We start from the raw sequence: 25,603 nt of genomic DNA, 5'->3' as shown, positions 1-25,603 counted from the left end.
CATCTGGGATGGGTAAAGTATTGCAGCAATGCAAACTTATTATTTGGGATGAGTGCACAATGGCACACAAAAAATCGCTCGAGGCTCTGGATCAATGCTTGAAAGATTTAAGAGGGAATTCGAAACCCTTTGGCAGCACATTAATATTGCTTGCAGGAGATTTCAGGCAAACATTACCTATAATACCTAGATCAACTCCTGCAGACGAAATGAATGCTTGCCTGAAAAATTCTAATTTATGGGCACACGTAAAAACATTAAAATTAACTACAAATATGCGTGTCCGATTGCAAAACGATGACTCTGGTCAAACATTTTCAGATCAATTGCTAGCAATGGGAAACGGAAAGCTCCCAGTAGACTCAATTTCAGGACGTATACAACTACCTGCTGATTTCTGTAATTTAGTGACGTCCAAAAATGAATTGATTGAAAATATATTTCCGAATATTCTAAAAAATTATAAAAATAATAAATGGCTAAGTGAAAGAGCGATTCTCGCACCCAAGAATATAGACGTCCACGAAATCAACAATATTGTTTTGACCAAGATTCAAGACCAGGCAGTCCTTTACAAGTCAGTCGACACAGTTTTGGAACCAAATGAAGCGGTTAATTATCCATCTGAATTTTTAAATTCCATAGATCTTTCAGGGTTTCCACCACACGTGCTACAACTAAAAATAGGCGTACCAATAATATTGTTACGTAACATAAACCCACCAAAGCTTTGCAATGGCACTCGACTTGCCGTAAAAAAAACAATGGAAAACCTAATAGAGGCCACAATCCTGACAGGGCCTTTTGAGGGTGAGGCTGTTCTTATTCCTCGCATTCCCATGATTCCAACAGATCTGCCTTTTCAATTTAAAAGATTGCAATTCCCAATTCGATTAGCATTTGCAATCACCATTAACAAAGCTCAAGGTCAATCATTAGAAAAATGTGGTATTGATCTTAATACTGATTGTTTTTCCCATGGACAATTGTACGTTGCATGTTCGAGGGTCGGTAAACCTGACAATCTATTTATATGCAGCGAGAATTGGACAGCGAAGAATGTTGTATATTCTCAAGTTTTACGAAGTTAGTTGTATTTCGGAACAGACTGTTGTATATTCACAAGTTTTACGTAGTTAATTTGTATTGTATCTATCTATCTATCTATCTATATAAAAACGAGTTGTGTGTATGCATGTTTGTTTGTTTGTAAAAAGAACGTTTGCATATGACGTCATTATTAGTACATACGGCTTTGTATATGGACAGACAATGGGAAAGCCAAGAATGTTGTATATTCGCAATTTTTACGTAGTTTGAAACACATATATAAATCTATCTATATTCACAGGTGGGACACAGGGACACAACTACAATGGCGCGTAACTAATATGGCGCGTAACTAATATGGCGCGTAACGACTTACGCGCGCGGGGGGGCTTGGGGGGGGGCGCGAAGCGCCCCCACCAACTAGGTGTTGGGGTGGCGCGAAGCGCCACCCCAACAGCTAGTATATATATATATATATATATATCTTCTATATATATAAAAATAAGTTGTCTGTCTGTGGATGTGTGGATGGATGTGTGGATGGATGTGTCAGGTGACGTCACCTGAAAAAACTGGATTAGGTGACGTCAAAACTGAAAAAACTAAAAAAAGGCAAAAACTACAAAAAAAACTAAAAACTAATAAAAAAAATAAAAAAGCTAAAAAACTAAAAAAAACTATAAAGGTAAAAACCAATAAAAAACTAAAAAAAAAACTGAAAAAACTAAAAAAAGGCAAAAACTACAAAAAAAAACTAAAAACTAATAAAAAAAGTAAAAAAGCTAAAAAACTAAAAAAACTAAAAAAACTAAAAAAAGGTAAAAAACTAAAAAAAATAAAAAATAAAAAAAAACTAAAAAAAAGGAAAAAACTGAAAAATAAGCTAAAATAAAGGTAAAAACCAATAAAAAACTAAAAAAAAAAAGGAAAAAACTAATAAATGACGACACTCAAAGAGAAAGCGACCAGGACAAAAAACTAAAAAAAAAGGCAAAAACTACAAAAAAACTAAAAACTAATAAAAAAAATAAAAAAGCTAAAAAACTAAAAAAACTAAAAAAGGTAAAAACTAAAAGAACTAAAAAAGAAAAAAATAAATGACGACACTCAAAGAGAAAGCGACCAGGACAAAAGGAATGTTCGATTAGCAATCAACAAAGCACCGGGACACAGGGAGTATAAATGACGACCAGGACACAAGTAAAAAAAAAAATTAACAAAACTAAAAAGAAGGTAAAAACTACAAAAAAACTAAAAAGAAAAAAAAACTAAAAACTAATAAAAAAACTAAAAAATCTAAAAATCTAAATAAACTAAAAAAGAAAAAAAAAGGAAAAAAATAAAGGAGAAAAACAAAACTAAAAAACGAATGTATATACAGACCGGTACACCGGGATACAAATGACGACCGGGACACAGGGAATATAAATAACGACCGGGACACAGGGACACAACTACAACGGGGACACCGGGGGAAACAGGGGGATATAAATGACGACCGGGACAAAAAAACTAAAAAGAAATAAAAACTAAAAACTAATAAAAAAAACTAAAAAATCTAAAAATCTAAATAAGCTAAAAAAGAAAAAAAAAGGAAAAAAATAAAGGAGAAAAACGAAACTAAAAAACGAATGTATATACAGACCGGGACACCGGGATACAAATGATGACCGGGACCCGGGACACAGGGAATATAAATGACGACCGGGACACAGGGACACAACTACAACGGGGACACCGGGGGAAACAGGGGGATAACCTGACAATCTATTTATATGCAAAGACAATGGGACAGCAAAGAATGTTGTATATTCGCAAGTTTTACGTAGTTAAAACCATATATATATATATATATCTATATTCACAGGTGGGACATAGGGACACAACTACAATGGCGCGTAACTATTATGGCGCGTAACGACTTACGCGCGCGGGGGGGCTTGGGGGGGGCGCGAAGCGCCCCCACCAACTAGGTGTTGGGGTGGCGCGAAGCGCCACCCCAACAGCTAGTATATATATATATATATATCTATCTATATTCACAGGTGGGACATAGGGACACAACTACAATGGCGCGTAACTAATATGGCGCGTAACGACTTACGCGCGCGGGGGGGCTTGGGGGGGGCGCGAAGCGCCCCCACCAACTAGGTGTTGGGGTGGCGCGAAGCGCCACCCCAACAGCTAGTATACTTATAATGACGTCAAATGCAAACCCACAAACAAACAAACATGCATATATACAACTTATTTTTATATATATAGATACAGTTTCTTTTTTATTTTCTTTTTATTTTTTATTTTTTTCTTTTTTTATTTTTTTCTTTTTTTTAGTTTCTTCTTTTTATTGATTTGTTTTCTTCAATTTGTCAATGTTCATTCTAAGATTGACACTTGGAAAAATCTTTACGTGCCAAGCATGCTAAAGCTCCAACAATTTATAATAAACCACGTTTTTTTTTAGTTTTTTCGTTTTAAGTTTTTTTTAGTTTTTTACTATTTTTCTTTTTTCAGTTTTGTTTTTTCTTCTTTATTTTTCAGCGTCACTATGAAATACATATCGCCGAACCTTTGTTTTTTTAACTAAAATCTGGTAGGCATTGATGACCTTATCCAAGTCAAAATCCCAAACCCAATCATCATCGCTATCATTTTCAGTTTTGATACGTTTTGACTCTCGCTGTCCAGGTGGATTTTCATCTAACTGCGCTGTTTTGCGTTTTTTAGCTGCAAGCCTTTTGGCATTTACCCTTTGAGCAGATTCCTCGGCTGTTTCTTCTGCCATTGTAGGATTTATACTAAAATTTCTCTTTGAATTAACTATTTGAGCACCTTCCTCGGCTGTTTCTTTTGTCATTTTAAGATCTATACTATAAATTCCTCTTTACGTGCTAAGCTTGCCAAAGCTCAACAATTTATAATAAACCTCAAAATTTTAAGTATCTGTTTTAAGGCTTTCGAATTACTTTAATCTATTGTCAAAATATTTCGAAATATTTATGCAATTTCCAGTTTTTACATTTTAGTTTGTTTTCTTTTTCTTTTTTATTTTTCAGACGTCATATGTCTGACGTAACAGACATAGTGTAACAGTCATAACACACAAACAACTTATCTATATACTAGCTGTTGGGGTGGCGCTTCGCGCCCCCCAAGCCCCCCCGCGCGCGTAAGTCGTTACATATATATATATGTTTTTAACTACGTAAAACTTGCGAATATACAACATTCTTTGCTGTCCCATTTTCTGTGCATATAAATAGATTGTCAGGTTTACCGACTCTTGAACATGCAACATATAATGGTCCATGTGAAAACAATCCGTATTCAGATCTATACCTCATGATTCTAATGATTGCCCTTGAGCTTTGTTGATGGTGCTTGCTAATCGACCATTCCCTGTGTCGCCGTCGTCATTTATATACCCCCCTGTGCCCCCCGGCGTCCCCTTTGTAGTTGTGTCCCTGTGTCCCGGTCGTCATTTATATTCCCTGTGTCCCGGTCGTCATTTGTGTCCCGGTGTCCCAGTCTGTGATTTCTCTTTGAGTGTCCCCGGCGTCATTTATATTCCTTGTGTCCCGGTCGTCATTTATATCCCCCTGTGCCCCCCGGCGTCCAACGGGAAACCGGTGTCCCGACACAAATGACGACATTTGTGTCCCGACACAAATGACGACCGGGACATAGGGAATATAAATGACGACCGGGACACTCAAAGAGAAAGCGACCGGGACACAAGGAATGTTCGATTAGCAATCACCATCAACAAAGCACCGGGACACAAATGACGACCGGGATACAGGGAATATAAATGACGACCAGGACACTCAAAGAGAATTTACAGACCGGGACACCGGAACACAAATGACGACCGGGACACCGGGACACAGGGAATTGGCGTTGCAATTACTAGGGGGTGCGAAGCGCCCCCTTCAACTAGGTGTTGGTGGCGCTTCGCGCCACCCCAACAGCTAGTTTATATATATATAGATAGATGATATAAATGACGATACAACAATGATTTGATATAAAATCTATTGAATCTACACCTATAGTCAAATACCCAGTAAAAAAAAAAAAAAAAAAAAAAAAAAAAAAAAAAAAAACTGAAGGCAAACTTACATTGAAATACTTACTGAGTCCCTCCAGTTTTCTGAATATGGAGAAACACCATTACGTCATTTCCTCTTATTTCAAAATTAACATTTGCCACATCAAACAAATTCAGCAAGGGATCATCTGAGCTAAGTCCAAGAGAATTAACCAGACTTCTTGAATCTTCAGATGCATTTGCAATTCGATTAGTCTGAAATATCAAACGTAGAAAAAGTGGAATAAAAAAGGAGGAATTTGAAGAGAGTAGAAGGCAGACCTTCTATATCTCCCTCCTTTCTGTACAAGTATCTCAGATTGTGAAATGTTCAGATTCAGTTAAAAGTAAATTTCATTCAGTGATAACTTCGATATCAAAGAGCAATGCTAAAAAAATTCAAACAAACGCATTCCTACACGTCCATTTCAACGAAACTCATTATCAAATGTCAGCTAATAGTCCTAAGGCCTGTGGAAACCTAGAAAAGGCGCTAAGTGAGCTAATTCTTACGCTCCCAATCCAACTAAGCCCTTTGTCAAGTGGCAAATAAGTGCCATGCTCAGTGTGAGCGTAAAAGTGCTAACTAATTAATTCTCAGCTTTCTAAAATGTTAAAAATAGAGCCCTTGGCTCAGAACAATTTTGATATTTCTTTCCCATCCTGATGGTTCTGATTAGTATAATACCAAAAAAAAAATTTGTGAATTAGTAAAGAAAAAAAAACTGGTGGATATGGGTCTTAGAAGATCATTAGAGGTTTTATTTCATTCCAGGGAAATGTGAAAATTGTATCAGAATGCTCTATATTCCAGCATGACCTATATTTAAAATAAAATGTATGATCAGTTTTTTTATTTGCAAATTTAGGCCAATATTCAAGCTATTAATCAAAATAGAGCCAAATTTATCACGGCCACAAACTGAAATCTATTCTGTGAAAAGTATTTTTCATTCAAATTTTTATAAGAACAAACATGTTGAAGATTTGGAGAAATTTGTTAAAGATAAGGCAGTAAATATGTTGTTCTACACTCTTTTACCCAAAGAAATAATTTGATCGGTGTGATTTATTTTTCTAAAAGTGGTGGACTTGAAAACCGGTTTCCTCCTATAATATTTTTACAAGTGCATTCAAAGGTTTTTTTGTATCAATGCCCGAAAGAAAATATACAATTTGATGCGCATTTTTACTTTCTTTCCAAAAATTAATTAAAAGAAACATTATTCCCAAAAGAAGTTTTTCGAAGAAGATTAAAGACCTACATTAAACCAAAGACTAGCAGAAATGTAGTCAAATAATAATTCAGCACAAAACGAACATAAATCACCATATAATTTAAAGATATTTATATCACTTAAAGAAAAGTAAAAAGTTAGGTTATGCCTAAGAGAAGCCAAAATAAGTTCAATAATAATTCAATCAATCTGTTGATAATCAAGATTATTGTAAAGATTCCCTGAAAGTGTTACCTTAATACTCATAGCTAATCTTGGATGCAACCAGGGTCTTTTGATTTAATTCAACGTCGCCAGCAACATGCACTGAGAGTTCTAACTTAATACCCTTCTCTGTTCCTGGAACATTGTAGAGATTTTTTATTTTTATTTTCCCTGTTTTCTCTTTTCCTATTGTGTCTCCTTTTGGGAATTTTTCCCAACTGACATTTCTCTCTCCTATTCCTTATAAAACTATTTTCAGGAACTTTCTTAACTTTTAGAGTCCTTGTTTATTTGTCTATTTTCGGTTTTTATTTCTGATGCTTTAATGACAACTTGGTCTTTCCTGTTTCTCTACTTTCTTGGTTTCTATTTATTTCTATTATTATAATTACTACCAGTTTTTCTGGTTTTCTTTACTGTATGCTAGTGTTTATTCTGCTTCATCTTTATTTCACACGTATTGCTTGATTTAGGGTATTATTTATGGTTGTTTTAGTGCTCCATTATTGTGTTGTATGGCCCATAACAAGCACAGCTTCTTGGGCCGAAGAACTTTTTTTAAATTTGTAATTGTGTTTAAGTATTAATAAAATGATTGATGATTTCCTTTTGACAATCCGGATACGCATAGTTCTTTTTGATTTACTTTAACATCCCTTCAAAATTTCCCTGAAACCATCAACTTAATACCCAACTCTGTCCCTAAGATATTTTATCTATGCCATTTGGACAACCTGAATGCTCTTATACTCTTTTGATTTACTTCAATTGTAGTAGTGGTAGTAGCTGTGGTAGTGGTAGCCCTGTGACTTTCAACTTAATACCCTTTTGATTTAGTTTTATACTCCCCATAAAAATTTAGCTTTATCAACTTCCCTAAAATTCTCAACTTAATATCCCATTCTGTTTCTGAGATACTTCATCTATACCACTTGGACAGCCTGGATGACCTTAAGCTCTTTAGACACAGTTCAATAGTAGCAGCAGTAGAAGTGCCCCAGAAAATTTTAACTAAATACCCAAAGCCGATCCTGAGATATTGCTGATACACCCTTTCATGAACCTGCATTTACCACACTATCAGCCTGAAATCTTGTTATCGTTTAATCCTTTTCGTAGTCTTACTTCCTCTAGCTCCTTGCAAATATAAATATTTCTGCACTTCCAAAATGCTTTTTTTTTTTTTTTTTTATTCCTTTTTAATACTTTTCTGCAACCTTAGCACAATTTAACGCATACTCAAAATTTTCTGCCCACTTTAACTGTCCACTGTTACTTAACATTTTTCTTATCACTAATGAAAGCCTGTTACTATGTTTAACTAGGATAAGTCGAGGCTGACTACTTTTTCCTCATTTCTTAACATGTAATAACAATATTATTCCACTTGGCAAAATCTTCCAGATCATAGGCAAATTTTTGAATCCTAGGCAAATGAAGAACATGAGCTGTATATTTGGAAGAGGAAGTTGCAGTGGGAACTCGATCAATGTGTGAATTGGATAAGAATTTTAGTAGATATATAATATCCCTGAGTCGATTCGCTACCTGGGGCATGTTATCCGTATGGCGGGAGATAGACTCCCCAGAACTGTACTGGAGTGGCAACCAGAGGGAACCCGAAGAAGAGGGAAGCCGAAGAATACACTTCGTCGTACTTACCAGCGGGACCTAAAACACATCAATGCGATAGTCCAACCCCAGTGGGAAGACGTCTAGGCAGCAGCACATATGAGGGACGACTGGTGGCTCTTTTTGGATGCCCTGGGTGCCTCTGGCGGCACAGGAAGAACTAAGGTCTAAGGTAAGGAGTCGATTCAAAATGGATGAACAATTGCCGTTTGCTGCGAAAGTGAATATAACGAACATAAGAACAATGCAAAACCCCAATTAATTTGAAATTTTTGAATGGTATCACCCTTAAGTATCGTTTTTAGAGTATCTCTAACCTTTTTATTTCTTTTTTAAGGGGAATGGTATAAGAATCGTGACTAGAGACACTAACTACAAATGGAATATTTGTGTAAGGTTTGCCATACCGTCTCTGTGTTTTATCCAGTCATAAAATCTGCTTGCATAATTTTTTGTCAGATTTTCGATAGTAATTACTACGGACTTAACGATTCCCTTTGAAGTGCGTAGCTAGTTTTATTTTATAGGTAATATTTTGCTATTCTGTTTGGACATTAGGCGCGTGAGCAAGAATACTAGACACACTTAGACTAATTACTTCATAAATATTGCACAGACACATTTCAGGGTTTCAGCCATGTTGTGCATAAATACGTAAAAACACGCTATTTACCTTTTTGTATATGAGACAAATTAGATATCAAGCTAGACGTTTTCGCTTACTAAACTGAATTCTGAGTACCAAGTCATCCAGAGTTGTCATTGTTGAGCAAGGATTTAGATGTGCTTATCATTGCAAAGACTGATTTAAAATCTCCTTTTTATTCTTATTCCCTAGATGTTACATTGCCTGTGGCGTTGCATTACCTCATTTAAAATGTGTCTGTTATCTAAAATTTTCTTGGGAAAGTTTAAGCATTTTAAATAATTTAAAAGATTGAGTCTCAGCTGCTAGAGTTTTCTCATGATGGGTAACAAAATATATGAAAATAGGTTAATGGGGAAGTTGAAGTGGAGGTTCCTAAATTGGCTTAAATCAGTAAGAGATAGAATTTTTTCTTTAGCCAATCGGCAAGGAATTTTTTTTATTGTTTCCACAATATAGAGTGAGAGATAATATAAACACGCCTAATATCAGGCTCATGCATTCCTTTTTAAGAGGTTACAAAACCCTGTTTCCATATTTGGGAAAATCATCCCAAACCAGTAATCTTATTGAAAAGGACAGATCTGGAAAAAGGGCAACTAAAGCGACAATAAAGGGAAATGAGATACCCAAATGGAAGACATTTGCTTTTCTTAGTTTTCTAATTCTTCTTTCAATCTCCAATCGGTCATCAAATCAATAAGATCAGAACTGTTATCTTGTAGTATCACTTAACAGGCGGCTCTATCTATTTGAACAGTAGGCCTATTGTGGTCATTCCGATAATCCAACAATCTTTCACTTTTTTGGTGACAGGAGACAAAAAGCAAATGCAACATTTTTGAACTCATTTAAAATTGATCCCGTTAAATTTTGTTCTGATAACAGGGGTTTTATTAAGGTTCATTCTACAGACAGGTTCTTTTGGTAATGGGTTTTGTAACAATTCTATATTCTGAACTAATAATTTAAAAATTGATATGATAAATAAAATTCCTTGTGTTAGTATGATTAGTATGTGTTAGTAGGGATTGACACATCCAATTGGCCTAGTACATTGACTCTGTCTGGTTGACTGGAATAGGCGCGTATCTTCCCCCATACTCACATACTCTATGTAAAAAATGAGGCTTAATAGCCAGGAGAAAGACATAAAACGCTAGCTCAAGTTAGCATACCTGTAAATCACTTTTGGAGCAATATCTATTGCTACAATGAGACCCAATTATGATACCCAGGATTGAGAGTCCAACACATAAAATTACGAAAAATCGTATTTGCAAGGCATATCCACATAAGCTCATTTTCCTAGGGCTAGATGAATATAATATTGAATCAGTTGTGTTGCCATTAAGTTTAATGCCTGGGTTTGATGCTCTGTCTTCTTTTCTCTCAGGATCCAAGATTAAAACCATTTGAACTCATTTCTTCCTATGCCCATCTGATAAGTCTCTCTACAAGAAAAAAGCTCATATGAGCAAGAGACAAATACAAATTCTCAAAAACAAAACTGCAGTAAATGAATCAAATGATTTGTCAGCAGAGCTTGCTGCAAAAACTTTTTTCACATAGATATATTACTCAACTCTCTCAGCTCAAAAAATTGGAAAAGAGGGGTCTAAAAAAAACCTTTTGTGTCATGATCCCTTTCACGTTGTCTATAAAGAGAAGAATATACCTGTTCATCAACAGTAACATAAAATAATATTTTTATTTTTAAAACTCAATCATCACAAGACCAAAAGGGCCAAACTCGTATTTCTGAGAGAGAAAAAAAAACTGGCAGATAATATGAATAAACGTTTACAACATCAGTAAGATCAAAACTGGCAAAACGATGCATTAGAAAGAAACCTTTGACTATTACACAAAAGCCATCGTTTTATCAGTATGGTCATATATATATATATATATATATATATATATATATATATATATATATATATATATATATATATATATATATATATATATATATATATATATATGGAAGCAAGCTGAAGCCAACACAGCTACATCCACTCTTCATCCGCCCAAGTCAAATAAAAATCACAATCTTTACTCCCTCCCATAAAGTTCCAATTTCCTTTCAATTCTTCCTTATAACTTCTCACGACCCCATTCAGGGATGACCTGTTTTGCCTTTGGGCCAAGATGTATGCTGTAAAAGAACAGTACTTGGAAATGTGTCATCCTTCATACGCGAAATGTTGCCTAAGCATCTCAACTGTTGTTTTAATAGCCTTAGAAAGGGGGATAGAACAATATTTTTACTGTTTAACATACGCCTTGCATTCAATAGCTATATGCAACTGACTTTTGATTTTTGGCACTCAATAGCCTTGAATTAGGTTCAAGAGTCCTAATTGACACCTATTGTAATTAATTACTTATTGATTGTACTTAAGAGCTCAATAAGCTGCAAATCTTCTTTGACAGGTAGAAAAGTTTGGGAATATTCATCAATTAGTATAAGCTACCTCAAAATTTTGCTTAGTTACAAAGGTTCTATGGGTTTGAAAGATTTATTTTGTTGTTCTTTGTGAGAAATTTATAGTTTAAATAATCGCGCTTTTTCAATCAGCTCTGCTGAACACAGGGACGGTATGCCTAAAAGCTACCCAAAATTATCCATAGACAAATCCTCTTATGCCTTACAAAGCACCCAAGTTTCAGAACCAGATTTGAACACTGTTGTCAATGTAGCTACCAATACTCTAGTCTTGGTTCACATGCTTTTTATTTCATTCTTTAAAACTTCATCATCAGTAAAAAGATGCCAAAGTTTTTGCCAAAAACTGCAGAGCAAAAAATTTCCGTATTTTGAAGTAAAGCAACAAATGGGGACAATATAGATACGGACTGATAAATAACCCAAAGTGGGTGATATCTCAATGAGAAGAATCTATTGGGGGAAATGTTTTCTGTGTGAGTGTTTATTATTGCATTTACAAAAGAGAATGGAAGAACAACATAAGCCTCTAAGTTAATAATACAAGCGTTATTAACTTAGGTTTTTTCCAGAATAGACAGTATGGGATTTTATCTTCTTTGAGAATTATTTGTTGGGCTATTTTTTAGATGTAGGCGTATTCACTTTTATTCTGCTCCTCCCAGGTCGTGTCCATACCAGGTTTGGTTTGGGACAGGGGGTCAGTGGCATAACTCTTTAAGCTCAGCCAGAGTTAACCCAGCTCTAAACGGGTACCTGGAGAAATCTTAGGATGGTAAGCAGGGAAAGGTTGTAATAGCACAGGAAGGCTCGCCTCCAGTCCCCATTGCACTTCTTGGCTGAAGATCCCCGAAACGGAGATCAGCACAGCTGGTTTGGACCTTGAGGGTCTAGTGACGTCATACTAACTATTACTTCCCTCCCAGGAAATACCAGGATACCTAGCTAGAAAATCGCTAGAGAGTGAGAAGATGGTCACAAAATTGAATAAGAACCATAAGGAGGAAGATAGAGACATTTGCTTTGTATATTTTTAACTGGAAGAATAAATTCTAAATTATATCAAATTGCAACGCCAAGTAAATTCAAAAAGATTGCAGATATTTCAGGAGGAACAAATTTATCAAAAGTAGGCGGAATTTAAAGAAACGTAATGGCACTATTGCAGATTTAGAAGGGTTTACTCTCATTCTTAAGCACAAGGTGTCATGCAGAATATCATGGAGAAGCTCATTGCGTTGTTGATTGTTTTTAAAGCAGGTTTCAATGACCATTAGATTATCAACAAAATTGTGTCTGTTAAGAAGAGTTCTTAGAATGGCTATTAATTATATCTGAAAAAAAATGGACAGGGGAGAGTAAGTTGTGGACCGTGAGGTGAATGGAATAATAATTCAAATATTTGAGCATTTCTAATCGATTTGATAAGCAAGAGCCAACCAGTTTTAATAGAAAAATGTTAGCATTAAATTGATTGAAAAGAACATCAGCTAATCTATATATATAAAAATAAGTTGTTTGTGTACTGAAGTCATGTTTGTCCACTGTCGACTGACGTCATGTGTGTCGAATGATGTCATTATAAGGCTTGAGCATTATGCCGTCATGAAGTTGTTTGTCAACTGACGTTATGTTTGTCGACTGTATATGACGTCATTATAAGTATATAAGAAGACCTTTCAAAGAGAAATTTTTAATATAGATCTTAAAATGACAGAAGAAACAGCAAAGTAAGCTGCTCAAAGACTTAACTCAAAGAGAAATTTTAGTATAAATCCTACAATGGCAGAAGAAACAGCCGAGGAAGCTGCTCAAAGAATTAATGCCAAAAGACTTGCAGCTAATAGAGAAAGTAAGAAAAGAAAGCGTGCCGAGAAATCACAACAACTGTGTGAAAACAGGCTTGCGTCTCAAAGAGAAATTACCAAAAGAAAGCATGCCGAGGAAGCTACTCAAAGAGTTAATTCAAAGAGAAATTTTAGTATAAATCCTACAATAGCAGAAGAAACAGCCGAGGAAGCAGCTCAAAGAGTTAATGCCAAAAGGCTTGCGGCTAATAGAGAAAGTAAGAAAAGAAAGCGTGCCGAGGAATCACAACAACAGCGTGAAAACAGGCTTGCATCTCAAAGAGAAATTACCAAAAGAAAGCGTGCCGAGGAATCACAAGAGCAACCTGAAAATTATCGCCTGGCATTCAGGTACAGCCCAGTCGATGATTATAGCTTGAGTAGATGTGTTCAAATCGGGACTATGTCTAAAATTTGTCCCTATTGCAAGGCCTTGAATTTTAATGGTGAAACAATGGGAATGTGTTGCGCCTCAGGAAAAGTTAAACTTCCTCAACTGGCTGCACCACCAGAGCCATTGAAGACTTTGCTTACTGGAACTACGTCAGAATCTAAGCGTTTTTTGTTAAACATCAGAAAATATAACTCATGTTCCCAAATGACGTCGTTTGGTGCCCAAATCGAAAATCAAGATCAATTTATGCCTACTTTCAAAGTAAAAGGACAAATTTATCATAGAGCAGGGTCCCTTCTACCATTCTCAGGCAAGAATCATAAATTTTTACAACTGTACTTCATCAGTGATAGAAATTCTGAATTGAATGCACGTTGCGAAATTTCTCCCGACGTCGAAAGGACTATCGTTTCCCAATTGCAACATCTTTTCCACGAAAATAATAATTTAGTGCGTCTGTTCAAAACAGCAATCGATTTGATGCCTACTGATATGCATAAAATTTTTATTTCCGCTGACAAAACGCCTACTGGCCAACATGTGCGTAGATACAATGCTCCAACTATCGACAAAGTGACAATCGTTATGGTCCGTGATCAGTTTTTACCTCGAGATATTATTCTTCATAAGCGAAACCCTTTGTTGGTAAGAATTGCTGAAACTCATCGAAAAGAAAAAAGAAAAGCTAAAAAAAAAAAAAGAAAAAACTAAAAAAGAAAAAAAAGAAAAAAAGAAGAAAAGACTAAAAAACAAAACAAATTAATAAAAAGAAGAAACTAAAAAAAGAAAAACTAAAAAAGAAAAACTAAGAAAAGAAAAAACAAAAAAGAAACTATATCTATATATATATATATATATATATACTAGCTGTTGGGGTGGCGCTTCGCGCCCCCCCCCCAAGCCCCCCCGCGCGCGTAAGTCGTTACGTGCCATATTAGTTACGCGCCATTGTAGTTGTGTCCCTATGTCCCACCTGTGAATATAGATAGATAGATATATATATATATATATATATATATATATATATATATATATATATATGTTTTTAACAACGTAAAACTTGCGAATATACAACATTCTTTGCTGTCCCATTGTCTGTGCACATAAATAGATTTTCAGGTTTACCGACTCTTGAACATGCAACATATAATGGTCCATGGGAAAACAATCCGTATTCAGATCTATACCTCATGATTCTAATGATTGCCCTTGAGCTTTGTTGATGGTGATTGCTAATCGACCATTCCCTGAGTCGCCATCGTCATTTATATATCCCCCTGTGCACCCCGGCGTCCCCTTTGTAGTTATGTCCCTGTGTCCCGGTCGTCATTTATATTCCCTGTGTCCTGGTCGTCATTTGTGTCCCGGTGTTCCAGTCTGTGATTTCTCTTTGAGTGTCCCGGGCGTCATTTATATTCCTTGTGTCCCGGTGTCCCGGTCGTCATTTATATCCCCCTGTGCCCCCCGGCGTCCCCATTGTAGTTGTGTCCCTGTGTCCCGGTCGTCATTTATATTCCCTGTGTCCCGGTCGTCATTTGTATCCCGGTGTCCCGGTCTGTATATACATTCGTTTTTTAGTTTTGTTTTTCTCCTTTATTTTTTTCCTTTTTTCTTTTTTTTCTTTTTTAGTTTATTTAGATTTTTAGATTTTTTAGTTTTTTTATTAGTTTTTAGTTTTTTTGTAGTTTTTACCATTTTTTAGTTTTTTTAGTTTTTTTTTTTACTTATGTCCTGGTCGTCATTTATACTCCCTGTGTCCCGGTCGTCATTTGTGTCTCGGTGCTTTGTTGATTGCTAATTTATATTATATTTATATTTATATTTTTTATATTTATTAATATTTTTTTAGTTTTCTTTTTCTCTTATTTTTCAGTTTTTTCCTTTTTTTTTAGTTTTTTCTTTTTTAGTTTTTATTTTTTGTTTTTTTACCTTTTTTTAGTTTTTTTAGTTTTTTAGTTTTTTAGCTTTTTTAGTTTTTTTATCAGTTTTTAGTTTTTTTTTTTAGTTTTTGCCTTTTTTTAGTTTTTTCAGTTTTTTTTTAGTTTTTAGTTTTTTACCTTTTTTTAGTTTTTTTTAGTTTTTTAGCGTTTTTAGTTTTTTTTTCTTTTTAGTTTTTTTTGTAGTTTTTACCTTTTTTAGTTTTTTTTCTTCTTTTGTATTAGTGTGAAATAATTCAGACGTCATATGCGGACAAACATGACGTCACTCGACAGACAGACAGACAGACATAACCCACAAACAACTTATTTTGTATATATTTATTCATATTTTTTTAGTTTTCTCTTTCTCTTTTATTTTTCAGTTTTTTCCTTTTTTTTAGTTTTTTTTCTTTTTTAGTTTTTAGTTTTTTTTATTTTTTTACCTTTTTTAGTTTTTTTTAGTTTTTTTAGTTTTTTGTTTTTTAGCTTTTTAGTTTTTTTATTAGTTTTTATTTTTTTTGTAGTTTTTGCCTTTTTTTATTTTTTTCAGTTTTTTTTTAGTTATTAGATTTTTACCTTTTTTTAGTTTTTTTTTAGTTTTTTAGCTTTTTTAGTTTTTTTTTCTTTTTAGTTTTTTTTGTAGTTTTTTACCTTTTTTAGTTTTTTTCTTCTTTGTATTAGTGTGAAATAAGTCAGACGTCATATGCGGACAAACACGACGTCACACCTGATCCACAGATCCACAGATCCACAGACAACTTATTTTTATATATATAGATAGATATAAAAAGTTGTATGTATGCATGTTTATTTGTGAGTTTGCATTTGACGTCATTATAAGTATATAAGGCTTTATATATGACGTCATTATAAGATGACGCTACAGACCGGGACACTAATGACGACCGGGACACAGGGAATATAAATGACGACCGGGACACTCAAAGAGATATTACAGACCGGGAAACCGGGACACCAATGACAACTGGGACACAGGGAAGATAAATGACGACCAATACACAGGGACACAACTACAACGGGGACGCAAGGGGGCACAGGGGGGGGTATATAAATAAGTCCGGGACACAGGGAATGTTCAATTAGCAATAACCATCAACAAAGCTCAAGGGCAATCATTAGAAAAATGCAGTATAGATCTGAATACAGATTGTTCTTCCCATGGACAATTATATGTTGCATGTTCAAGAGTCGGTAAACCTGACTATCTATTTATATGCACAGACAATGGGAAAGCAAAGAATATTGTATATTCGCAAGTTTTACGTAGTTAAAAACATATATATATATATATATATCTATCTATATTCAAAGGTGGGACACAGGGACACAACTACAATGGCGTGTAACTAATATGGCGCGTAACGACTTACGCGCGCGGGGAAACTGGGGGGGGGGGCGAAACGCCCCCACCAACTATGTGTTGGTGTGGCGCGAAGCGCAACCAACAGCTAGTACATTATGATTAACAAGGTCAAATACTTTATACAGATAATAAAGTTTTGTATAGGCTTTTCAAAAAATTCCCCAATTGAGTGAATACAATAAAGGAGGTGGAAGTAGAAGTGGAGTTCATGACGTGAGAAATTGGCTAAATGTTTGATCAGTTTTCTGGCTTAAAGACAAACATACCATTTGAGATGTACCACTCAATGCACTTTCCAAGCATAATAGCTTCTACCAGCACAAGTTCCATTTGGATCCTATAAGGAGCTCCAGGTTATATAATGACAAATGGTTAGTAATATAGTAGAACTTAGGAAAAGACATGCCATCATGGTTTGCAGTAATAGCTGCTCTTTACTAAGAGCACCAATAGGTAAATCCCATACTCCTTCTTCCTTAAAGCTGTAAACATTACCACATTGAAAGAAAGGATAAATTTCGTGTAAAAATTTTGATTTACCATTTTCGCACTTGATTCATATTTTGTCTTGTTGTAGGCCTTGTGTTGTTTTGATTTCTTACACCTGACATATGAAGCAAATTTCTTCTTACACTGCATAAATCTCATATCTAAATTTTGATATTTTTTGGGGGGGTTGCAAAAGTTAAAGAGAACATAGTACAAACATCCATACAGATTTTCTAAACATAATGGTACTTCTAAAGTCATAGGCTTTAAAAGGATCATACTATTGATTTTTTTTTCTTTGAACTCCTAGCTTGTGGAGACCATTTTATAGTCTCTAATTTATTAGATTCTCATCATTTACACTCTAGCTGTTTCAGAATTAACAAGAAACACAATTTTTGTATTTAGGATAATACCACAAGTAATCACACAGTCTATAAACTCACACAGATAGATTGATTAAATAGTATCTTTTAGAGGGATATACAGTAAGTTCCTTATCTTAGACATAATGTAGCTATATTATTTTAAATAGCAGGAATTGGCTGATGGCTGGGCTATTTAGGAGTGGCTGACTACAATCTAGAAAAGTTTTTTTTTTTTAATTGCCATTCCCTTTTACTAAGAAATTTAAAAATTAAATATAATCCTTTAAATTGGTTAAGTAGAATGTTACATAAATGGCTTTTAATAGGGAACCAAGATGCATTGGTCATTGTACAGAATTAGCCAATGCCACTTATCCCCACTGTAGGGTATGATCCACAGTATTAAGACAAATAGTCATCACTTTAGCAGTTCAATCACTATAAAATCACCAAGGAAGTTAATTGTTTGCCATTGTATTTGTCAAAATTTTCTCAATAAACTTAAGATTAGTTTGAAAACTTTAACAATAAACAATCCAACCAATTTAAAATGTATTGATAGTCAGCAGCAAAGCCTGACCTTTGATACACACTTGAAGCTTTTGACTAAAATTCCTCCCAACTAAGGACATGAGACCTCAGTCTTGAACCAATATCTAAACCATAGACAGATTCTGTCAAGGACTAAAGCTAAGGGAAGAGTTGAAAAGACAAATATTTGTTTTTAAATAGGCTAGAAAATGTGGGTAACTTTTGTCTAAGTTATCAATTTTATCTAGCCCAGTACCAGCCATCAACAAATCCTAACATTTATATCATATACAAGATTAGAAACCTTCTGTCCATGCTTATGAAAGGTACATATCAATCAAAATGTATATTCAAGATATCCCATGTGCAGGAGGCTAACACCCCAGACCTACATAATTCAAAAGAGCTCTGCAAACTTTTTGTAAAATTTAAAATATTAATAATATGTGCTTGAAAATCTTTTCTGATGATAGATGAGTTAAGTAGAACCTAGAGGTGGTTCCAGGAGGGACTGCCCCCCTCCCTCAATACTTTTCCTGGTTCTCCATTTCCCAGTTTGTTTCTTTTTTGATTTTTTTTTCATTTTTCACTCGTTTTTTTAGAATAAATTTGTTAATTTGGTCAATGTACATTTGTCAAATCCACCAAAATTTTGCTCAACGGTGCCCTAGTCACACTGGACTTCCTCCAAGATCTTCCTCTAGAATAGCCCCCACCTAGATGACCTCAAAAACGACATGTTGCTGGCTTTGCTTTTATTACCTTAAATTACCTCAAATCGCTGCTTGGAGCGATATAAGGATTATCCATCCTTGTGATGCTCCATGAGAAAAAAGAATTCGTTTGGTGTAGATTGTGGCTGTTAGATTAGACTCTTGTGGAGGACTCTGCAGCTTCCCAATTGTAAAGGAACTCCTGGCAGAGCCATTCCCTATCAAGGTGGGACTTGAACATATCAGTTGAAGTAGCAGAAACTGTTTCTTCAGAGAGCTGGTTCCACATATTGATGATTCTTTGGCTGAAGAAGTGGCTTCTATGTCTACTCGTGGAACGCTGCATGGAGAGCTTCAAAGAATGTCCTCTAGTACCAGAATGCAAGGGCTGTGCAAAGAGACCAGGAAGGGTATTTTTAGAGAGAATTTTCTTGGTTAAAATAATGTCACCCCTTTTCCGTCGGTATGTCAGCGTTGGCAGCTTCAAACGACGTAGTCTTTCTTTGTATGGAAATTTATTCATGTTGCTAACCATCTTAGTGGCACGACACTGGACATCCTCAAGCAACTTCTTATCTTTTTTGAAGAAAGGGGCTGCCAATGACATTCCAACCTCCAGGCGTGGACGTACAACGCCTTATATAACTTCATAAGAACTCTAGGGTGTCGGCTGGAGATGGTTCTTTTTATGATACCGAGGGTTTTATTTGCAGAAGATGAAACAGACTTAGCATGGCTGCTAAACTTGAATTGGTGATCTACAATAACCCCAAGATCTCTTTCATTGGAAACAGCAGAAAGGAAGTTGTCTTTAAGTAAATATTTATGATGCTTGTTATGTTTGCCAAAATGGATTACATGGCATATTTAACATTGAAAGTCAGAAGCCACATGTTAGCCCATCTTCCTAGACTATCACGATCTGTTTGAATTGATTGCTGGTCAGAGGGAGTAGCCGCTTTTCCAACTTGTTTTGAGTCATCAGCGTAAAGGGTAATAAGATTTGAAAGAAGGGTGGGTAGTTCGTTAACATAGAAGTTGAAAAGTGTTGGTCCAAGAATAGTGCCCTGGGGCACGCCACTTAATACAGTTGTGGGAGAAGAGAAATGAGGAGTTCCTTGCAAATCAAAAACTCTGACACTCTGTGATCTTTCAGAAAGGAAGCCCATAATCCACTGTACAACACCTTCGTTGACACCTGCAACCCTCAATTTGATTATGAGGAATTCATGACAAACTTTGTCGAATGCTTTGGACAGATCAAGAAGAATCATGTCGACAGGAAAACCCTTATCAAGCAGTGTAGTCACTAATTCATATGTTTGGATACGGTTAGTGTCCACAGATATGAATCCATGTTGTGATGTGGAAAGGATATTATTGACCTCAAGATGTTCAATTTGAGCTTTATTAACAAATCTCTCAAGCACCTTAACAACTGCAGAGGTGATGCTTATAGGACGGTAATTTTCTGCTGAGTCTCTTTGTCCCTTTTTATGGATTGGGGTTATATAAGATGTTTTCCAAAAATGCGGTAGTTCCCCATTTTGAAGAGATAACTGGAACAGCATGCACAGGGGGTAGCTGAGAGCTTTTCGACACTCCTTAAGAAAACGTGGATGAACACCATCTGGTCCCTTTCTTCAGAAAAGTGGTGCTGGATGTCACTATCAAGATGCTGGGTAAGATTGGCTTTGATGCTTGTTGTCTCTTGAAGAACTACCGTCTGGACTTCAGAACACATTTCAGAGAGCAAGCATTTTATGGACACCCAGTCCGGTATCAAGATACTTTTCGAAATGCCCATGGAAATAGGCTACTCAAGAACCATTGCCTTTCTAAAGCCAATAACCTATGATTTGAACAAATGAACAAAATTTCAAATAAGCAAAATTCCTCTTTTAGAATCAATAGTTTTGAATGTGAAGCTGAAACTTACAGGGCTTGTTGTGGGGATGATGAACTAATCAAAAGACAATATTTGCATCCTAATGTGACTGCTTCTACAACTAATTACTACTGCTATTAAAGCTAATGATACAAATATTCATTCTACTGCTGCTACTGGTACTACTACAACTGCTACTAAAGCTAAGGGTATTAAGGCAATAAATTTTGGGAAATATTGAAACTGCATTGAACTAAATCAAATCAAACGATGCCCTCATGGGTTGTCAAGAGGATGTATCAACAATGCTTCATAAACAGTTGATGGTATTAAGTTGAAAATTTCATTGTACTTTGAAGAAAAGCAAAGGTGGCATGTGCAAACTGCTAATACACCTATTGGTATACTGCTAATACACCTATTGCTACAACACAGGCTCAGAGTATTAAGGTGAAGTTTTCAAGGAGTATCTTGGTGGATGTTGAACTAAATCAAAACTATGAGCATTCAGATTGTCAAAAGGATGACAAAGCATCTTCCAGGTTAAGTTTTAGTGGATTTTGAACTACCCAGAAGACACTATGCATATAATTTTAATACTAACTATATAGTTACTGTGACTAATCACACTAAGGGTATTAAGGTGAAACTTTTAGACAGTTTCAATCAAACAAAATATTAAATGCGTACAGGTTTTCAAAAGGCCATATAAGCAATGTCATAGGCACTGCTCTTCATCACAGCTATTAATATCATTGACACTTTTAAAGGAGCTGATTCAATTAGAAACTAAAAGTTTATGCTCTTTTTATGGAAAGTTCGGAGAAGGAAAGATTCTGTGGAAAATTACCAGCCTATTAGTATAACCTCTGTTGTTGTTAAGCTTCTTGAATATATTGTCAACAAAGCAGTTATTGAGCATCTTGATCAGAACCATCTTCTTAACAGCTCTCAACATGGTTTCCAATGCAACAGATCAGTTGACACTAATCTGCTTGAGTCATATGACTATATTACAAAACTACTAGAGTTGGGAATTTTTCAAAGGCATTTGACAAAGTTTGTCATAGGAGACTAGAGCTTAAGCTGCAATCTTCTGGTTTGGAGGAAAAATTCTTAAATGGATTCTCGATTTCTTGAGGAATCGTGTTCAGCATGTAAGACTGTTTGATACAGATGGCAATCCTATTCTTTCCTCCTTTCAGAATGTTATCTGTGGGGTTCTACAGGGTAGTGTCCTTGGCCCTATCATGTTCAATATTTTCATAGACAATGCTCCTCTAGTGCTTAAAAGCAGGATGATGCCATATGCTGATGATTCTAAGGTAATTGGTCCAGCTAGCACTCTTGAGGATACTTTCCAACTTCAGAAAGACCTTGATCTCCTTAGTGTGGGGGGAAAATCTTGGCTAGTCACTTTCAATGTGTCAAAATGTCATTTTTTACACTTTGGGCACAAGAATATCAATAGAACTTACTCTCTTTACAGTCAGTCCCTTTCTCCAGTGTTGGAAGAATGTGGCCTAGGAGTAATTGTCAACAATCATCTTAAATTTAGCACTCATGCAAAGAAGGCAGCAGCAACAGCTAGCTCATCACCAGGGCTAATAAAAAGAAAAATTTCCTCCCATTCTCCTAAAATTCTGAGCCTTTTTTTATAAAGGACTTGTTCAGCCAAGGCTTGAGACAGGCATGGTCCTTGCATTCCCCTTTTCAAGAAAGATGTTAAAATTCTTGAAGATGTCCAAAGAAGAGCAACTAAGATGGTGATTGGACTGCATGAGCTCCTTTACCCTACAAGGCTATGCAATCTGAAACTCCCAACTCTGGTCTATAGAAGAAGACAGCGTGATGCCATTCTGGTTCATAAACTTATTAATTCAAAGGCACTTCCTGATCTTTTTCATTTGGTGTCTCAGGACTCTCATACAAGGGGATATAACTTGCAGTTATTCAGGCATTTCTCCTCAAAGTGGCAAGGCACCCATTTTCTTAACAACCATGTTGCCAACCTCTGGAACAAATTACTGCCAGATACCATTGCTGCCCAAACCACAGACAGCTTGAACCATCTTGACATGAATAGTCAGCAAAAGAATGGAACTATAACTGGGAAGCACTTAAATCAGCAACATCAAACCACTAGTCAAGTATACATATTCAACTATGTGCCATGTATTATCAACTATGGAGTTTCTACAAGGAAAAATCCTTAGATTGCTCCAAGATGCAATTTAAGGTAAAGAGTCAAAATCAAAATTTCAAGACAACCATTTTGTTCAGCATAATTGACTGGTCCAGTAACTGTGGTTCTATTGATATTGGGTACTTTGGGTATAATTTAACTAAATAAAAAGAGTTTAAGTACATTCAGGTTGTCAAAGAGCTTAGATAGAATTTTTGGAAATGGAATGATTTGGGATAGGATGTAGATTTATGCATTCATGGCAAAGTTTAATGGTCTGCATTTCAGAATGATATAAGTAAATATTTTTGAACATTTGGAATTGATTTTGGTAAAAGTATAGCTTATTGGCTTTTTCTTGACCCCTTGAAAAAAGGGTTAGGTTAGGAAAATGAAACTTTCATAAATGAATCCAAGGCCAAAAAAAAAAACTCTGGGAAGGTTTTGCCAAGCTTCAATGTTAACCCTCTTCTAATTTCTAAGTCTTAGAAATGTGCCTACTTGACAGGTCTATACTTACTGAAATTTTGACACAAAAAAATTCTACCTTAATTTACAGTTATTAGTCTCTTTTTCTCTGGTTTTAGCTGCAAAAATACAATTCCTGTTATTGGAGTAGAATTTTAAGCCATATCAATGGGTTTTTTTTCTACATTTAGGAACTGTATTTGCAGATCATTGAAGCCTCATATTGGACAGCCTAGACCAAAGTTGTCAAGCTGAAAACAGTTTTCATGAAATTTATTTATGCAGAAAGATCTGTTTTGCCACATTTCACTTTCATAACACAGAGATTTTCTCAGATCATAACCCTCTAGAGGGAGGAGTAGAGGAAGGTATTTCAAAACACCTTCCTAGGACCACAGCTTAGATACCAATACAGTTATGAAAACTCAAATTTTTTGGGCACAGTGTACAGCAGCAATGTTAGCAGCCAGAGACAGGAAACTGGCAGTCAGTACCAAAAGCTTCTCATGGGCAAGATTAGAGTTTTCAAAACTGTATATTAGTATCTAAGCTGTGGTTCTCACCTATGGTGTTGTAGTACAATCAACACATTGGAGGACAGGCTTGGAGGAGGCACTAAGTTCAGAGCTCTGTACCAAAAGCTTCTCATGGGCAAGATAGGAGTTTTCATAACTGTATATTGGTATCTAAGCTGTGCCTAGGACATACTTCAGTCAGTAAACCTAACCCTGAAAGTTTCACTTTCCTAACCTAAACCCTTTCCAAGATAGCAAAGATTAGCTAAACTAGACTTTTATCATAATTTCCCATGTATTATTCTGTACCAGGATTACATCATATTGCACTTTTGTTTGAATAAATTTACCTGCAGAAAAAATAAGATAGCCTAGGCTACATTGACAAAATCAAAAAATGGAAAAATACAAGAGAAATACATAATTTGTGTTATATATTTGTACATTAGTATGGTTTGGGAGTAAAGTAAAGAGAAGTAGGCTACTTTTAGGAATAACATAAGTAGAAAGGGTTTAGGTTAGGAAAATGAAACTTTCAGGGATGGGTCTACAGGCTAAAATATGTTTTGGAAAGGTATTTTAAAGTACCCACATTTTCTTCTCTCTCTAGAGGGCTCTAAAATTTGCCTACTTGACAGGTCTCTATACCAAATCAAATTTTGACAAAAAGAAACATTTTACCTTAACTTTCAGTTACTAGTTGCTTTTTCCTTGGCTTTAGTTCTGAAAATGCAATTCCTGTTATTTGAGTAGAATTTTGAGCCATCAATGTTTTTTTTTTCAAAATTTAGGAAATGTATCTGCATATCTTTAAAACCTTAGAAAATGGAATTGAGCAATGTTATGAAGCTGAAAACAATTTTGTTGTACTTCAATTAAGCAGAAGATCTATTTTGCGAGGTTTCACTTTTATAAGACATATTTTTAAAGGTCATCAAAGATCAGGGCCCTCTAGAGGGAGAAGGAGTGGAAATAGTTACTTAAAAATACCTTCCTAGGACAAACATCAGTCTGTAGACTCATCCCTGAAAGTTTTATTCTATTAACCTAAAACCTTTCCAAGATAGCAAGAAGTCAATTAACTAGAATTTACTGTCTTGGGAGTTTATTAGAGATTTTCTGTAATTCAATTTTTGAAGTGGTGATTAGCTGTTGGACAATTAGGAATCTTAATGTAGCCCCTCTAAAAGTGACACCGTCTTTGAGAAGTTTTATACAATACAATACAAAATTTATTAGTTTTTATTTCAACATCTGATGAAATTGGCCTGGAATATATAAAAACTAGGCTATGTTCTCTTGAGATCACGCTTCATAAAACCTTCAACAGAAAGAACAGGTTTTGAATAGCTTCACACACAAATATTGCAACACCATAAGATTTGCAGTTGAAATTCAGTTTCCAAACGTGTTACAAAATTGACTTTTTTCATGACTAGCTTCTTCAAAAATTTTGCCTTTGACAGGGTTACCTGTGCCCTAATCTCTGTTCTTCTCAGAAGAACTTACACCAAAAGCCAGTGGCAAAAACGTTTCAGTGCGCCCAAACGCCACTACAAGACTCGCTGATCATGCCTTCTCCATATATTC

At 35.4% G+C, this 25,603-nt stretch overlaps 1 protein-coding gene across 4 annotated transcripts in view; it reads right to left on the bottom strand.

Annotated features, from left to right (window-relative positions):
* Positions 1-25,603, bottom strand: part of LOC136041348 (heparan-sulfate 6-O-sulfotransferase 2-like) — a 79,438-nt gene extending 53,835 nt beyond the window's left edge. The window contains exons 1-3 of one of the 4 annotated variants that reach the window (XM_065725992.1): positions 25,486-25,603; positions 10,039-10,314; positions 5,187-5,356 (exon numbers count right to left, since the gene is read on the bottom strand). In XM_065725992.1, the coding sequence (XP_065582064.1) occupies positions 5,187-5,356; positions 10,039-10,275 (407 nt within the window). In that variant the 5' untranslated portion in view covers positions 10,276-10,314; positions 25,486-25,603. The other 3 variants (XM_065725989.1, XM_065725990.1, XM_065725991.1) reach the window with 3 other exon arrangements.

The sequence above is a fragment of the Artemia franciscana genome, unplaced genomic scaffold (genome assembly GCF_032884065.1).
Source record: "Artemia franciscana unplaced genomic scaffold, ASM3288406v1 PGA_scaffold_168, whole genome shotgun sequence".
NCBI lineage: Eukaryota > Metazoa > Arthropoda > Branchiopoda > Anostraca > Artemiidae > Artemia > Artemia franciscana.
The sequence above is the reverse complement of the archived record's forward strand: the minus strand, read 5'-3'. Positions and strand labels throughout refer to the sequence as shown.